We start from the raw sequence: 18,248 nt of genomic DNA, 5'->3' as shown, positions 1-18,248 counted from the left end.
GTCTTCCATGTTTTATACGTCCACTTGGAACTTATGGATATAGGAAGATATAAGGAAGGGAGGGGACAGTCTATGAGAAACAGACATTCCATGTAATACATGAAAATTAGCCGATAGTTCCATGATAAAACGAAGTATGGCAGCTCTGTCTTAAACTTTATACTCTCGCTAATGGCAGTATTTGTCAGAATGTTTGCATGTAAACAGTGGTAAGTCCAAAGACAGAGATACCAACAATAGTAACCCATGCAGTGTTCGTATCTGAAGAGTGACTTTCATGGATGATTTTTGCGAATCTGAGGATGATGCGGGTAACTAAGACTCAAATAACGATCCTGAATTTGTTCCTGAACGCAAATGCCTTTCAAAAGTTATTACTAAGCAGGTAAATGTGAATATTTATTGAAGCAAGTAAACAGTGTTATTTCCCTTACAGTGTTGTGTACGTGAAAAATGTGGTAGGATGATAGGAGAAATGTTAATGGTTACCCTTAACATTGTTTGCGTGCATCATGCTGAATCGTAAATTAACCTTTGAGGCTGTTATAATCTACAATTGGAAAAATTGTTAATGAAAGTCTTGAGTACTAAACACTGAAACATTTTGGAACCTTTAAATTTGTATCTTAGAGAGATTCCGAAGTAAACCTTCGTTAATTCGCCCAGTAAGTAAACAGTGGTAAGTCATGCTGACCCATACTGAGCGCACTAAGTTTGTAAACAAAGAATGTTAAATACTCATCGACGAATGTATAAGAATAAAATTGTGGGTAGAATTTACCATTTTGAAAATATGTCGTTACTGTACATACATTTGAAAGCAATATCTTATCTCAATGAGAGGACTCATTCTGCTTGTACCTGAAATATCGTATTTATGAGATTTTATTGAAACCTTAATGTATAATTTCCTAAAAAACGCAACTCGTCGCTTAGCTTTGTTTGCAGTCGATGTCTTCATGTCTGAATCTTCAACACACCCCCAATTTACACAAACAGCCATTTCTCGCAAGACTTCCATTCAGCTCTATAAGATGGATGGTCACAAAGAAGCTATAAGGATTATCGAGGTACATTTATTTTTCTAAATATCAGGACTGCTTCTCTAATACATTTATGTATTTTGAAAGCAAAACTATCGTCATTTAATAACGCCTGATTCAATAATTTCTTCGCATTCTAATCAGCAGTTTACAAGCGAGGTGTTGTAAAGCGATAACCTTATTGTTTCCACAATTAATTGGTCGCACATTCATTGATAATGTGGAGATATGTCCATAGTCACTCGCAGCTCTCACATCGAAGCATGGATGAAACTGGGAAAGCGTCATTAGCACTGTAAACATAAAAGCTGTGACCCATGTCAACTGTTGTTTGTTTAACCGTGTAGTAAGTTTGCCCCCGTTTTGCTGAGTAATGGTAAACAACTTTACTCTTGGCTATGTCAAATTAACACACGCTGTGTGAAAATTGCCTTGAATTATGAGAAGTAATTTCCATGTGATAAGAACATTTTTCTTCGTGTTGATGTCATGTGTTTCTGTTAGAAAGCTGTAGTCTGTCGGTACAGTGAAGAGCGAGCAGCGTTTGAGGTGAGGGAAGATCCTTCCCGACAGAACCCTTTTTATAGCCAACTGGATGACTGAGAATATGTTTACCGTGTAGTGCAGCGTGTGGTGATTTACGTAGATGATTATGTCGATGCGCGTTCCTTGCGTTAGTTGTACTGGTTACTGATTTCTTTACTCCGTGACACGTTAACACACTTAACGAAAAATAAACGCTCCCAGCCGTGTCTGAGCACTGCACTACTACTCAAGCTGCAGGCCACCCTAAATGCAGGAAACGTCAAAATCAGGTGAAATTTGCGGCGTGCGTTTGCGGTGATGAGAGATGCTCATGGTTAGCATTATTTCAGCTCAGGCGCACATCACGTGCGACAGTAGCGGCATCTACAGGCGCTGTATTAAGGGGGAACAGGCGTCCGTGTGGACGTACTGGAATTATTGTTTCATGCTGTTGTTTTGCGAAAGCAGCTACAGTATGCCTCGTAGAAGACAGAGAGCGTCTTTCGATCATGTTTTGGAGTTCGACTGGGGAAGAATAGTTGCCTATAGCGGTTTGTCCTTCAGAGTAATCGGTGATCGTGCAGGACGGAACGAAGCAACTGTGCAAGAGGTAAGGACGGACCTAAGGACCGATTGCACCCACCTCTTTGTACATATGTCAGTGATGGATCGCTCAGCCACATCACGAACCATATGACAACAATTTCGGCCTGTTACACAACAAGCAGTTCCGCGCGTACCGTTTCACGTCGTTTGCTGCAGAGGGGCTTTCATTGCTGCGTTTACCACTGAGTAGCCGGCAAAGGCGCGATGAACTACTCACATGAACAACCGAATGAAACGACACTGTCTTTACCGTCGAATCCCGATTTTGGCTGCACCATAACGATGGTTGGATTAGAGTATGGCCGCGCGGAGTGGCCGCGCGGTTTGAGGCGCCATATCACGGATTGCGCGGCTCCTCCCACCGGAGGTTCGAGTCCTGCCTCGGGCATGGTTGCGTGTGTTGTTCTTAGTGTCAATTAGTTTAAGTAGTATGTAAGTCTAGGGACCGACGACCTCAGTTGCTTGGTCCCTTAGGAATTCACACACATTTGAACATTTCAAAATTAGAGTCTGAAGACACCGCAGTGAGAGACAGCTGAACTGTTGCCTTATGCACCGCCATATTGGTCCTGGGCACAGTATTATGGTTTGGAGTGGTTTTGGATACCACTCTCGCACCCCACTAGTACGCACTGGCAGTACATCTCTGAAGTGTTGGAGCCTTTTGTCCTCCCATACCTTCAGAGCTTGCCGACGGCCACACTGCAACAAGATGATGCGTGACCACGCGTGACACGCAGTGTTCAAGACTTCTTCGTTGCCCATCAGACTGCATTGCTGCCTTGGCCTCCCTGTTCTCCATTCTCTCACTCATCGAAATCGCTGGTCTATGACTGCGGAACTACTAACCCGGGGTACACCAGTCGCTGCTACACTAAATCATTTGGCAATATGTGGAAGCAGCATGAACTGCTATACCCCAACAACACATCCAGAGCCTCTTTGATTCAATGCTGATGCCTGTAGCAGCTCTTATAGCCGGCACTGGCGGCAAAACTCAGTAGTGAATTCATTATCTTCCTCAATTCACAGGGCCTGTATTTTCAATGACGTGCTCTTTCTACAACGTGTTATCTCCCGTATCATTTGGGCTGTGGTATCTGCGCTCCTTGTTGCATTTTGGATGGCCTGCAGCGTACTTAAAAGGGGCGCTGCGGAAGGGCCAGTATACCACTGGGTTCAAAATGGTTCAAATGGCTCTGAGCACTATGGGACTCAACTGCTGAGGTCATTAGTCCCCTAGAATTTAGAACTAGTTAAACCTAACTAACCTAAGAACATCACACACATCCATGCCCGAGGCAGGATTCGAACCTGCGACCGTAGCGGTCTCGCGTTTCCAGACTGCAGCGCCAGAACCGCGCGGCCACTTCGGCCGGCATACCACTGGGAAACAGGTTGTAGGTATGTAGGTATTCCTTGCGACGTAGTGGGGTAAAGAGTGGGAAGTAACCAGATCTCAAGCTCGTGTTCAGTTTACCAATCGACTGTGTCAACATTTCATGTCTTTGTCACTATACCCATGAACGTCCAGTAATGAAGATATCCTTGTTTCGCCATTGTGTGATTACCCCTGTTTGCAGGGCTGGCCATGTCTTCATCGTTGGTGATGTTGTGCGTGTGGAGTGCTTTGTGTGGATTCTGTCGGGGCTCTGCTGTTGTCAACACCAACCTCTGCGTCGCAGAAGTCTGCCCTGAAGAGAAGCTGCCAGCTGCCGTCGGACTGAACATGGTGTTCTGCGGTATCATGCTGTTCGCCTTCGGGCCTATTATAGGTAAGCTCGCTGTTCTGCAAACACCCTTCGCCTTTTATAACCGAGGGCTGGCCATAATTATTTTGAATAACTGATAGTAACCATTCTTCGCTATACACACTGTTCTATCGGGACCATTCGACAGACTCCTAAATATTCATGTTGTGCTTTGTATGTTCATTTTAGGATCCTGTGGGAATGCTTTGCCACAAATACTGACTGTAACTAGTAACTCTAAAGTTTTCCTTTCTTGTCAGTAGCACAAAAGCATGATGACTGTCCTCTGTGTGGGGTGGAGAAAAAACAGTCTGATAAGAGGATTATTTTTTTTCAACCCCTGATCAGTTGCGAAATTGAAGTCACAGTGAAAATCCGATGAAGATTCGTGCAGATGCGTGCACAGTGTCCCTCGAACGCCCACCGACTGCGTCAGGTGGCACGTTTCAGTTTTGAGCGCACAGTTAGCACGTAAAAATGCCTAGAACAGTAATGTCTCCAGTTAAATGTAAGGTGACTGCTGAGGGGTTTCGATTTGATCACAAGCATACCACATAACCTAACGGTCTTGGGTACCCTTCTTGGTGGCAATTCTTGGCTGCATACTGCATATGCAATGAAGACAGTTCTACAATGTTTTTGATGGATGTATTTGAACACCCACCACACAACCTGGAGCTCGCTCCCCCTGATCATCACTTCGTTAACGTGAACCGCTTGCTATGAGGACAGCGTTTTGGTAAAGACAGCGAGCTGCAAACCAGCGCAGGGAATTGCTGGAAAGCACAGGCGGCTGCGTTCTATGACAAGAGTACTGGTAAGTTGGTACAACACTACGGCAAATGTCCAAATTGGAGCGGCGACTATGTAGAGAAGTAGCTGCAAAATGTAGCTAAATGTTGCAAGTAAAACAATTGTAATTTCCCTTTTCGCTACCGATCAGAGATTAAAACAAAAGAAGTCCTCGTAATAGTGTCAGAGAAGGGTAAGGTGCGCAGAATTCAGTAAAATTTCCTGGATAATCACCGGGCGCAAGCGCACCGTTGTGAAGCTACGGCCATAAAAGGACTACCAATCGTTATTCTAAATATATCTCGGCCTGTTCCTTCAGTTCCCCATAAACTTTCTATATCTTTATGGCCATATTTGAATACACCTGATAATAACAACAATCCAAAAAATGCTTTCATTTCCATCATACTCACATGGTTAGTGTAAGTAGCATTAGTTTCATACTTTTATGAATATTCTGTTATTTTCTGATTAGTGTGAGTGCAAATATGTGCTATCCTTTCATGTGATATCAGCAACTTCCATGATTCAGTTGGTGACATGTTCCGTTTTTCACGAGCTGTACCGATGAGACCAGGCAGGTGAGTGATGATGTTGTGGTTTCTGACTCTGGACCTAGCTGGTGGATAAGTAGACCACTTGGATCGATTTTTACCTCGAAAATATAAACTACTTGACAGCTGGCTATCTCTCTCTACTGAACCATCAGACAATGAATTAATTCATTCAGAAGAAATTTCTTGTTGTGTATTTTCATCGTCACTTACGTACTCTTCATCACAAGGTTGCAAATCACTTAAAGATTAGATTCTGTGTTTGAATAATTTTCGTCCAATAATAGCTCACAAATTTCTTTTTCAGTGAGACCCCGCTGCATTGTGACAATAAAGCGCCTGAAACACCACAAAATATGTCGGTATATACTGACTAAAAAAAATTCCGTATCTGGAATGGCGGGTCAAATTGGACAGAGGGATGGCACTTACCTCAAAAAATTTCAAGCAGTGAGCTCCCGGTCCCCGGTGCACCTCACAATGTACTGAGATTGCACTGGCGCGCGAACTGAAACTTTGCGAGTTCCCATTGTTTTATTGTTGTCAGCGGGTCCAAAATGACCCACGGTTCCGGTTAAAGGTTAGGTGAGTAGGGTGCGTACGGTAACACTCGCACTTTTTCCTCCTCCGAGAAGTCCATTGTTGTCGGCCGTATGCGCTCAGGCAGTGTCGTGACGCAGAAGAAGTTGGTCACTCGTCAACTTTGCATGCTGTGACCTTCATGTGACGTTGATTTTCGGCAGACATTTAAGTCACAAACCACCCAACACTGACGGTGCGACGTGTGTACAGAGTCACTGATGTGAGATGAAGCGTTTTAGTGAAGAAAGTGGCTACTGTCTTCTTTCCAGAGCTCCTACTTCTACAAAACTTCGTGGGTGGTTCCTGACCTGGAAAGCACCGTACTGAGGACTGCCTCTTCGTTTCGGTGTCATATTGACAAACCCGTGTTACTTCATCTATAATCTTGTAAGTGTCTTTGGCCCGCTATTTATCGAATTTTTCAAGCATGAAACGTCGCCAGTCGATTCAGGTATGTAGTTGATCTGCTCTCGGTGAATGTGGCACCCAGCGAGCACATCTCTTGGTTAGGCCTAAATAGTAGTGAATGATGGTGTGCACTTCAGTCAATATAATATTTAGCGTCCCTTGAATGTTACGAATATGAGATAAAGACTATCTCCGATGATTTTCCTCAAAGTATCAATGTTTTTTTGGGTCACTGCTGTTGTTAGCCGACCGGGACAAAGTTCATCTTCAAGACACTCCTTGCCCGTTTAAAAATCACGAAACAAATTTCCAACGGTGGCCCTAGAAGAGGCAGATTTACAAAAAAATACATGCTAGAGAAGAGTGGTGTCCTTCTGCATTTAGCTTAGTTTTCTAGTCACAATAGGTGCACGAAAATCACGGCGCGACAGATCCTCTCGTTCTTTGTCAGACTTAGCACTAACAGTGTCTTAACTAACCTCCGCAGCCCGGTTTGAAATTCAGCTCTGAGGGACTGCCGCACATACACGCTCAAAGGTTGAGGAACCACGATGTTTCAGACTGAAATAATCCAATTGCTGTCACACTTCCGACCTTCGATACTGCCCTCGTGTAGCTAACTTAGAGCTACTAATGTCGTTTATCTGGAAGTTGTTTCGACCATGATACCACCGCTCCTGACACTAATCAGGTGGTGATAAGGCTTGTTTGAAACATACCATTAGGGTAACAATGAAATCTTAGATTTGTTGGCAAGATTTTTGCATAGTAGAGAGCATGTGTAAAGGAAATCGCATACCAGACAGTAATGCGATCAGTTATGGAATAGGTTTTCTACAATTCTTGTGAAGAACGTGTGACATAACAAATCGACTGAATTCACAGCACCCACTAGGATCATAGTAAGGCGGCATACTCCATTCGGAAAGAGAGATGCTCGAAAATTTTAAATTGGAAACTTAGCAAGACCTGCGCCGTTGTTCTCACGAAGCGTGGGGATCATGACAAACAAAATAGCTCAGAGGCGTCTAGTTCACTGCTTGTTCCTATCTCAATACACGACTTTAAAAGAATATACAATTTATAATGCAGATACGCCACAACATTGTACAGCGGCTTGGAGCACGTACAAGCTCACTGGACAAATTACTAATCACGCGCATAGTAAAACAAAAAATGTTCAAATGTGTGTGAAATCTTATGGGACTTAACTGCTAAGTTCATCAGTCCTTAAGCTTACACACTACTTAACCTAAATTATCCTAAGGACACACACACACACACACACACACACACACACACACACACACACACTCTCACACTCTTCCCTTCCCCTTGGACCTCTGTAGGTGATTAACACTGAGATGACAAGTCATACGATAGTGATCTGTACATATGCACATGGTGGTAGTATCGCGTACACAAGGTATAAATTGGTAGTGAACTGACGAAGCTGTCATTTGTACTCAGATGATTCTTGTGAAGAGATTTACAACGTGATTATGACTGCAGGACGGCAATTATAAACTTTGAAAGCGGAATGTAGCTGGAGCTAGAAACATGTGACATTCCTTTTCGGAAACCGTTAGGAAATTCAGTATTCTGAGATCCGCCATGTCAAGAGTATGCCGAGAATACCAATTTTCAGGCGTTACCTCTCACCACAGACAACGCAGTTGCCAACGGCCTTCACTTAACGACCGAGAGCAGCGGCGTTTGCGTAGAATTGCCAGTGCTAACAGACAAGCAAAAGTGCGTGAAATACTCGGAGAAATTATTGGGAGACGACGAACGTATCCATTAGGACAATGCGGCGAAATTTGGCGTTATTGGACTATGGCAGCAGACGACCAACGCGAGTGCCTTTGCTAATATGACATCGCCCACAGTGCCTCTCCTGGGCTCGTGGTCACATTGGTCGGACCCTAAACGACTGGAAAACCGTGGCCTGATCAGACAGTACCGATTTCAGTTAGTAAGAGTTGATGGTAGTGTTAGGGTGTGGCGCAGACCCCACGAAGCCATGGACTCGGTTTCTCTAGGTGCTATGCAAGCTGTTGGTGGCTTTGTAATCATGTGAGCTTTGTCTATATGGAATGGATCGGGTCCTCTGGTCCAATCGAACCGATCATTGACTGTAAATCGTTATGTTCGTCTACTTGGATACCATTTGGTGCCATTCAAGGACTTTATTTCGAAACAACGATGTCATGTTATCGGGGCACAGTTGTTCGCGAATGGTTTGAAGAACAATCTGGGCAATTCGAACGAATGATTTTGCAACCCAGATCGGCCGATGTGCATCACTTCGAACATTTATAGGACATGACTCAGAGTTCAGTTCGTGCGCAACATCCTGCACTTTCGTGGTTATAGACGGCTCTAGAAGTAACGCGGCTGATTATTTCTGTTGTGGATATCTCAAGAGTTATTGAGTCCATGCCACATCTAGTTGTTGCACCACGCCGGACAGAAGCACAAACAACACGATACCTCAATGTAGTACTGGTACAAGGTGACTGCGTGACCCTGCTATACTGGCTCGAATCATCCTAGCGAAGTGGTATTTACGTGCAAATAGTTTGTATGGAATCAGCTCTAAGATGGATCGACGTGGACATGGCAGAATGGCAGAAAAGAGCTAGTCTGTTGGAATGTGCCCATCACCATGCCGTGAACGTAGCTGATCGAATTGTTCATTTATCAACGCGTATTTTCCAACGTGTGTGCAACGCTCCCACCCATGTACCACACCGTAAAAACAATGGTTGTAATAAAATAATCCTAACCATCACGGACCGGGGACAAATATCACGCCTTGTCAGTGACGAAAGGTTTCAATCATCATCTTTGATCTAAAACTTCATTCGCACTGTTGGTCTGTTCCTCTGAAAGTCATTTCCTCACAAATAAAGTAACACATTCAATATATTTCTTACCAAGTACTATGAAGGCTAATATCTTTCTTGCAAATTGCTCCGTGGCTTGCATCATTAAGCACAAACATTTGAAAAGTTTTCGGTTTTTGCGTGTAATAAATGGCGTCAGGTGGACATCGTATACAGATTTTGTAGGAATCAATAATTTATGTGACTCATCGTACTGATTTATTGCTACTTTGTACCAGTTAAGCTAATGTTTCTGAAAGTCAGTAAAAAGATCTCGTACTTGAAGTTGTGACAGAATTCTCCCGATATACGACTGTGTCTTTCCATAAATCGCTTGAATTTGCCTCTGCTGTACGTGACTTGGTACCAGAAGTTATGCTCTGCTTTTAGCAAGTGCATAAACGTTTCCAGTTTTCTGGTCGTTATAGCTGCTTCTACAGTCACCGCAATAAGAACTGGAAGAAAAATACTTCCTTACTTTTTCATCATTTTCCTGTTCTCTCTGGTGCCTGCTGTAGACTGATACGAGATAAAATCTATAATTCACCATAGAATTTTCGGTCACTTTTTATTACCGTTTATTTCATTTTTGTGCAAGCATTTACATATATTCTTATCCTTTTAAAAATCTGTGTTCTAAGTCTGTCTTCTTGTAAAAGACAAACCCAAATTCTTAAAGCAATTAATATTCAGAATCTCTTTTTGTGTTCTAGGTTACATCCGCGACGAGACAGGAGATTATCCGTTGTGTATACATATCCTCACTGGCCTGTTGTTTTTCTGTATGCTGCTCTGGCTTATTGAAGACGTCGTCCACTGGTACCGCCAGAAGAGATGATTGCAATCGTCCATCAATCATCGAGCGTAAATGAACGCTAACCGCAGAATCTCTCTGTTTCCATTGTTGCCGTCAACAGAACTCTTAGTGCAGCTGGTGGTGGAGATCAGCGAGAGCGTTTGGTGGAGAGACAGTATCCACGTCGGCAGGGCATTATTATGACTGGGAGCAAGAAGACATGTGCAGACAGCACTACTTATTGAAGTACTGCATGTTTATTTTATTATAGCCATTTACTGTAAAGGTAAACAGTTAACGCCAAGGACTCTTAAATATCAATACTGAGATCTCTGCACAAACGTAAATGACAGAACTGGAATATATGTGAAATTCCTGTAGTTTCATAAATATAATGTATAATATTTGTTCCTGGTAAGTGCAAGAAAGGCACTCTGAATTTCACACGTTGCGTGATGTGTTATGAGGAGAGAGAACTTAATATTAGATCTCATAAAAATTACTTAATGTGTTCGACATATTTTTTTATCACATGACATTGTATTAATTTTTGGGTATTATGAATGGTACTGTACTATAATTCGAATGAAATAGTGTGGGTTGACCTTCTGTGCCTGTGTCTCAAACTGGAAATAAATCACTTTTAGTACAAAACTTTAGTCGAAATTGTCGCTGATGACAATTCGTAAAGCAGATGGAGCAGAATTGCAAACAACATGTAAAGCGCGTTGTTCTGAGCCGCCTCCTGCTGATTAACCTCATCCACAGAAACAGATACATTCTTCTGCATCAGTAAAAAACGTATGATTAGCTCTAATCGTAGTATTCAACTCAGCATATGACGAATTAGTAGCATCTGAGAGTGTAGATATCTCCCAAATAAGTTTCATCATAAGTATGAATGGGTTTCTTTTACTTTCCTATTAGGACAGTAAGTGGCGTAGATACTATGTAACACTGATAGAAAGCAACTGGTCAGATATTACATTAGACCCGTACATCAACATGATAATACAAGCTTTAACATAAATAGCTGTTCCGGTACTCATTCTTTGTTACTGAATCTGTCTCTTTGATACCACGAAGTTAATATGGTAAATGTATTTGACTGTGATATAGTTAACATATCGCCTTGTCAGTGGCAGAGACACGGATTTACCAAAGAAGAACAGGTTCGCCACTCGATGCCCGTTATCGACGCAACCAACTCTGCACGCGTCCCCAGGAGTTGGGATGGTCTGGCAGTCCTCGCAAAGTGACGATGCAGTCGTTAGCTGCCAAGTGAGGCATAGATGTCATTTCAGGTCCCGCAAGGATGAAGCGGTGGCATCTCTTTCATACTTGACACCTGAGACATTCCTGTCAAAATACGTGTTCACCTAGGCACTGTCGCTGGCGCGGTGACTCATAGCTGCGGTGTGGGTCCAGCGCCGAGAGAGATGTTCCAATGCTTCCTAGAATAGCACAGGGTGCATTGTTCCGAGCTATCCTAACGGGACAGCCAATTCGTCACTGAATTTACCCATCAAACTGCTGCTGCCAGTGTGGGAGCACTGTCCGCCCTTTCCTTTTTTCTACAGGTGAGACTTCTGGCAGCAAAATTATATTTTACAGATCGCCATATTGCATTGACAGTTAAACCCTGCAAAAGTTGTCTACAGATCATCAAATACATACAAGACTCGCAAGAATAATGGGAGCCAGGAACATATTTACCATTATAACTACCATTAAATATTATGATTGCTGCTGCAGTCTGACACCGATTGATGTACAGGTAATGTCTCCTCTTGATGGCTGTAGCTCTGGAACGAATCTCAGTATGTAAAGTGCACATAATTTTCCACATAAAAATCTCTCTTGTAACCTCACAGTTATCGATCTACTGAATCATTACATCCCTCAAGATAGTACGCACACTCATTTTCTCTGGTCGTGCCACAAGATAAACCACAGTAACAATACGCTGCAATATATACACATTTTACACAAACAGTGCTGTAATCTGTTATATCTGTAAAGGACCCAAAAAAATTATCGTATGCCTACACTCACACGGGCTATATGTCTCGATTCTCCTCATCCCTAGGAAATTATCTCACAAAGTCATCGAATCTGCGCTTCTGGAAGGTGGTGCATCCTGCCAAGATTCTCTCAAACAAGTGTTACGAAGGACAGGCATCCGGAACTGTGTGTGACAATGAATACTGCACCCACAGATGTAATGCTTGGAAAGACATGACCAACGTGGGTTAGTGTACTGTAATCAACATCACTATCGATTGAACAGCAAGAAAAATGCGAGGGTACACTTAGGGGTGCCAATGAGGGGATGTATTGTTGCAGCCATATTGCCTGTCCTGTTCGTACGCTATAGCAGGTCCAATTGAACACATGCATTACTATATTGTGCAGCTGTTTACAAAATGAATCTATCACTACTTATGTTTTGATATACTCCTCAGTGCATTGAAATCAAAATTCACCATGTCCAATCTATCCTTCCATTACGACTAGACATACGTAATTTTTTTACAAGAATTTTACTTTTACTTCCCACAAAAGTAAGTCAGAAGATAAGCCACAGTACCTTTATGTTGAAGCAGCAGCATGTGCACTGACAATTAAACCTTGCAAAGTGGCCTACATATGGTCAAATACGGAAAGCCTCATACTCAATTAAACTGCATTGCCACTGAGGACAAGAGATTGAATATTAGAGCGTGAAACTGATGTCCAACCCAGCAACATATCACTGCATACCTTGCTGATACAGTAAACATACAATTCGTAGCCTGCGCCATACAAAAATCGCCCCTTTTACATCATTCATATAGCTATCAACCACCAGACACTCCCCAGACAGACAGTACTGTATACACTCCTCGCATCACTAGATATTTTCCCACAGCCGACAGTCACAACTCATCCACCCCCGACGCGTGACCAGAGTACCCTCAGCGGACCGAAGTCACTCTCAGAATTGTTCGACAAATTCGGGCTCATTTCCCCTTGGCACAAAAACGTTATGGTACTCTTTCTGGTCCGTACCTGCTTGCTTGCTTATTTGCTATTCTAAACCCATCTCCAGACTCCAGTGTTACAAGAACACTTCTATTTTCACATGGTATACCATTTTCGCGATACTTCTCGATATCGCACTTCTCGACTCACACAGCAGTATCCTACTGACCGCCTGCGTAGCATAATTCCAAAGATATAGACTGGAAATTATTTCTCTACAAATAAGAAACTTCAGCGAGGTGGAGCGTGCTGTAAACCACTGAGTAACTAGAAATGTATCCTGTCTGCGAAGACCTTTAGGTGAGAACACGAAAAAAATAGAGGATATTTATATTTCCATTCGCGAATACCGATGTCGCTGATGTAACAGATTCCAAATCATCCCTATAATTTACAAAATCAACTAAGGTGTTTCTCATGTCTAGAGAACCAGCAAACATGTCTTCCATCCGTCTTTCACCTGCTAGATGCAGACACCACAGTCGATGTTCTCTCAACTAAACATAGGCGAGAAATGTGCAGAAGCAGTCAGCTGAACAATTTAGATGGGAGGGAATAACGGTCCAGTGCAAACACATGTCCGTATCGAATCTTCTCAAATTTCCACGCGATCATGAAAGCTATCCAACACATACTATGTATTAGATCGCTGTTCAGCCGTCTAGAGGACAACACGATTAAGTCAGCTACATTTCTACACTCCAACAGGCCTCTCTATTCACACTGCTCCTACGTTAATGGGAAATGTGAATCATTCTCGCCACAGATCACTGGCGCTGCTCCCTAATCATGCATAGACAAATGGTTCAAATGGCTCTGAGCGCTATGGGACTTAAACCTTTGAGGTCATCGGTCCCCTACAACTTAAAACTACTTAAACCCAACTAACCTAAGGACATCACACACATCCATGCCCAAGGCAGGATTCGAACCTGCGACCAGTGCGGTCGTGCGGTTCCAGACTGTAGTGCCTAGAACCGCTCGGCCACACCGGCCGGCTCACACATAGACAGAATCGTCCTAGGAAACAAACCGGCCTTATATAGGATTTTATCGTTGTACTTACAACTAAACGTTAAGATTGCGGTCTCAGTTGAACAACATTTGACAATGAGCGAAGTATCGGAAATACACCCTACTGACGGCTGTGGCTCTGGAAATAGCACAGAGAAGAGTATGTCAAGTCATAAGACTGGTACCAGTATCGATGTTTCTACCACAATACTCCACGTCAAATCCATACCTTCCTTACGGCTGGACATAGTCATTTCCTTTGCGCATGTCAGAACACAAACCTATATTTATAAGCCTTATTCTCAAGGCGAACCTGTCACAAACCCCCTACTACTAAGTATAATACTTCGTCAATAACTCATTGCTGGTGATACGAAATAATATTGACAAAAAATCAACAAAGGGTGGAAATGTGTCGTAAGTGTTTCTTGCGAGTGTTACCACTGTGTCTTAGAAAGAGAGGCGCAATCGTCTTACGAACCTCAATATGTTAAAAAAACATAACCATATTACCTTCACAGGCGGTTTTTGTTCTACAGGAGCACACAAGTATCCATGTTAAAAGCTATAACAATTTTATAAATCCACGTATGGCAGTGCCTACGAATGAAGTGGTTTTTCCAAATACCATGACACTGAATATAGATGGTGATCGGTAGAGTGTATATTATCAGACCAGCAGTGCGTTACACGTCGCTGATGGTGCACCCTCGTAATAAAATTACCGAATTTTGAAAGTGATTCGGCTAAGGAGCGTGGTATGAAACCGTTATTCACAACTCCCTCACGCCGTTGCCACTAGATATTTCTCCAGTATTTGTAACGCAATCTGTCTCGATGCCATACCAGAGGTTCTGTGATATATCCACTAAGTTATAGGCGATGATTGATTGAGAAGGATCACAAACAGTATTAGATGGTTTGATGATTGAGTTTGTAAGAAATGCACACTAGCTTTTCAGATCTCTAGTTCGGTAGAAATAATGTCTATGATTTGGAACAAGTCTTTCCATTCAATCACATACCTGTGTTGGATCCTATGGAGAAGTCTTTTAATGATTACAGCCACTAGTGAATCATATTTCTGACACTTTCACATCTCGAAACGCGCCACCTTTCTCGAACCTATCTGCTACAGTAAAATTCCAACATGATTTTAGGTAGCCCCTGTGCATCTTGCAACTGCTCCTCAGACTCTGCGCTACTGTCCCTGCAGCTTTGCGCATGTGATTGTTCCAACGTAAGTCTGAACTGAGTAGAAGTCTGAGAAATCTACCTCTACCACCTCCTGCAATGCGTGTAGAAACAGTTGAAGCTGAGTTACTGCGACATGGCTGTGTTTTGACTATTTGACGGAAACGAAGCCTGCTCCTGCAACACAAGGTAGGATAAAGGACAGTATGGGAACTGGAGGAAGGATGTTGATTTTGCTACTGCGTTATGGTGCTTCTCCAAACGACAAGCAGGTACTACAGATCCGCATCCCTCAGATACACGTCCCTCAGGGCCCATTTACACCTATTGCCCCAACATTCTATCATTGTTACTCTGTACCATCCACCAGAGAAAAATTACGAACTATTAAAACTCCACTAACTTCATCCGATAGAGAACTCAATAAGATTTTTACCGCATCTGTCTCCTCCCATATATCGAAAACAAATACTGCATGCATTCTGGCATCAAGCACATGTGACGATCCTATTAAATATACAGGTATTCATCCACTGCACAAAAGTTTCATCACCTGTACTGTAGGGGGATGACCGTATCCCCCAGACTATTCTGTTAAGTCGCTAGAGACGATATTTGTGACCCTGTGTCATTGTTTGAAACTTTTTTTTTCTGCTGTAACACGCTTTGTACACTGCCATACATTTTGTTTTTCCGTCACGAGTTCGAGGTCTGTGTCAGGTTCTAAACTGACATTGACATGTTCTGACCATTGCCTCTAGCAGAAAACTAGATGTCGCACGGTGTACATCATGTTATTACTGCAGTTGCCATGACACGCCACACACACTGGATGATTTTAAATAAATGACAGTTACAAAATAAGGAAACTGGAAGAGTTTGGCAGCATAGTGGAGAGTTTCCAAACTGCTGTCCGAAAGTGATTGAAGACCTCTACATTTAAACTCATCTGTCACAGTGACGGAATAGCTGATGGCTCTGCATTCCGCTTCGACTGACTCCTCATTTTACAGTCATGTATGCGATCACTGTTTTGGTGCTATCTACCCCCAGACGGTGGTGTCCCACTACCAAAACTCTTTCTCCAACTCAAACAAGCAAGTGAGTCAATCATTATGTGGTAACCAACAGCATACCATAGGAATGGGTGGGGTGGAAAAGACACCATTGACGTACTCTAATAATATGCATCAAAGTTGATAGTGCAAAACAATTTTAGCAATTTTACAGTAATTTCAACACTGAGCAATGCTGTGACATAATTTTTCCCACTTTCAGTATCATAGCTAAACCGCTCCCTCTCTACTTTGCGAGTATTATTGTGAATGTAAAGAGATGACTGTGCCGTATGTCCATTCATTGTTAATTGTTGAACACATACATCATCAAAGTATACCAGAGATATTTCTAGCACCTCGAGCACAGTGCACAATTTATGATCTATTTCTATGCAGATGGGAGCACAGAGCATTCTCGCAGTCTTTGGATATAGCTAGAGACTGAAATGCTCCCCAGTATGCAGACCGCTACATTCAGCATCTCGTGAATGAATGGGGCTAGCTGAGTCCTCGCCCATCCGAGTACACAAGATTTCTCCAGATGCACCCATGTCGAGGAGGCTAGCATCCCGTATCGGTGATCTGGTGATATGAGGGGCCAGTGCAAAAGGCTGACATCCTGTAGCACCAAGAAGCCACGTTTTCGCGCAGCAACAGGTGGTCATGCATTGTTTTGTTGGAAAATGGCGTCTGGTGTGTTGTGCAGGAAGGGTATGATGTGATTTGACTTGATTTATTGCTCATTTAGAGACCTGCTGCCGTAAATTTTATAACGGATCATTCATTTAACAGCTTTTCATGTAGGCTACTTTCTTCTTCTTTCGATTCACCCTCTTTGGGGTACGCTGGATCAATCATTTCTTTGTGCGTTGTTCTTTTCTTAGGGCCCAGTATTTCTTCATTCTTTCTGATCTTCTTCTCCTCTCTTCTTCCGAGATGAAGGATTTGGACTTTTGTGTGGATTTGTCGTGGAACCTTATGTTTTCATCTTTAGTAATTAATTTAGCAGCTCGATCAATAAGTGAATTTTCTGAAATATTTAATTCCACTAGGTCTGTCTCAGTTTCTTTAATCCAGTTGGGCTTCGTTTTTCGGTTACAGAAGAAGTCAAAGATTTGTTTAGTTAATCTGTTGGAATTCATTCTGAGAAGATGACCATAAAAATTTATTCCCCTTTTTCGCATAGAATCTGAAAGTTTTTCAATTTTCTTGTAGACAGTTTCATTTTTGATGTATATAATCTTATTGTCTTGAAATTTTGGCCCAATGATTTTTCTTAAAATTTTTCTTTCCTTTACCTCAAGTTTCTCCATTTGGCCTTTGAAATTCATGTTAAGTGTTTCTGCTGCATACAGTGCTTCTGGCTTAATCACTGTCTTGTAATGTGTAATTTTGGAACCCCATGAAAGGGATTTTTTGTTGTATGTATTTTTTGTTAGTTGGAAGGCCAATTCAAGTTTATTTTTTCTGGATTCCATTGATTTGCTTTCCCCAGCATTCCAAGTAATCCATTCTCCGAGATATTTGAATTCTTTTACTATTTCAATCTTCTGTTCTTGAACTTTGAGGTATTTACATGAGTGCTTGATGTTTGTCAATATCTTAGTTTTTTCAGAGGAGATGCGAAGACCAATTTTAGCTGCTTTTTTTCTTTAGTTCAAGGATTTGCTCCCGTGCTTCTTCCATTGTTTCAGCAAACAGGGCCATATCATCTGCAAAAGCAATGCAATTTACTTTAAGGTTCTTCTTTTTGCAATCCCGGTCTTACACCACTCTTAATATTTGTGTTCCATTCTCTGACTACTTTCTCAAGAGCACAATTGAACAGCAACGGTGAGAGCCCATCGCCCTGTCGTATTCCCGTTTTTATTTCAAAGGGTTCCGATAGTTCGCCCATAAATTTAACTTTCGAAAATGTATTTGTAAGGGTCGCTTTTATAATATTAGTTGTTTTCTTATCCAAACCCATTTCTTCCAGGACTGATAACAGAGATTCTCTATCAATCGAATCAT

General features: G+C 42.4%; 1 protein-coding gene across 1 annotated transcript in view; it reads left to right on the top strand.

Moving 5' to 3' along the window:
- The window catches only part of LOC126483994 (monocarboxylate transporter 1-like), a 141,628-nt gene extending 131,037 nt beyond the window's left edge, over positions 1 to 10,591 (top strand). The window contains exons 7-8 of the mRNA XM_050107300.1: positions 3,758 to 3,949; positions 9,863 to 10,591. Coding sequence (XP_049963257.1) covers positions 3,758 to 3,949; positions 9,863 to 9,987 — 317 coding nt within the window. The 3' untranslated portion in view covers positions 9,988 to 10,591. The remainder of the gene's footprint in view (positions 1 to 3,757; positions 3,950 to 9,862) is intronic.
- Positions 10,592 to 18,248: the final 7,657 nt, after the last annotated feature.

Source organism: Schistocerca serialis, chromosome 6 (assembly GCF_023864345.2).
Source record: "Schistocerca serialis cubense isolate TAMUIC-IGC-003099 chromosome 6, iqSchSeri2.2, whole genome shotgun sequence".
NCBI classification, from domain to species: domain Eukaryota; kingdom Metazoa; phylum Arthropoda; class Insecta; order Orthoptera; family Acrididae; genus Schistocerca; species Schistocerca serialis.
This window is presented reverse-complemented; position numbering and strand designations above follow the sequence as displayed.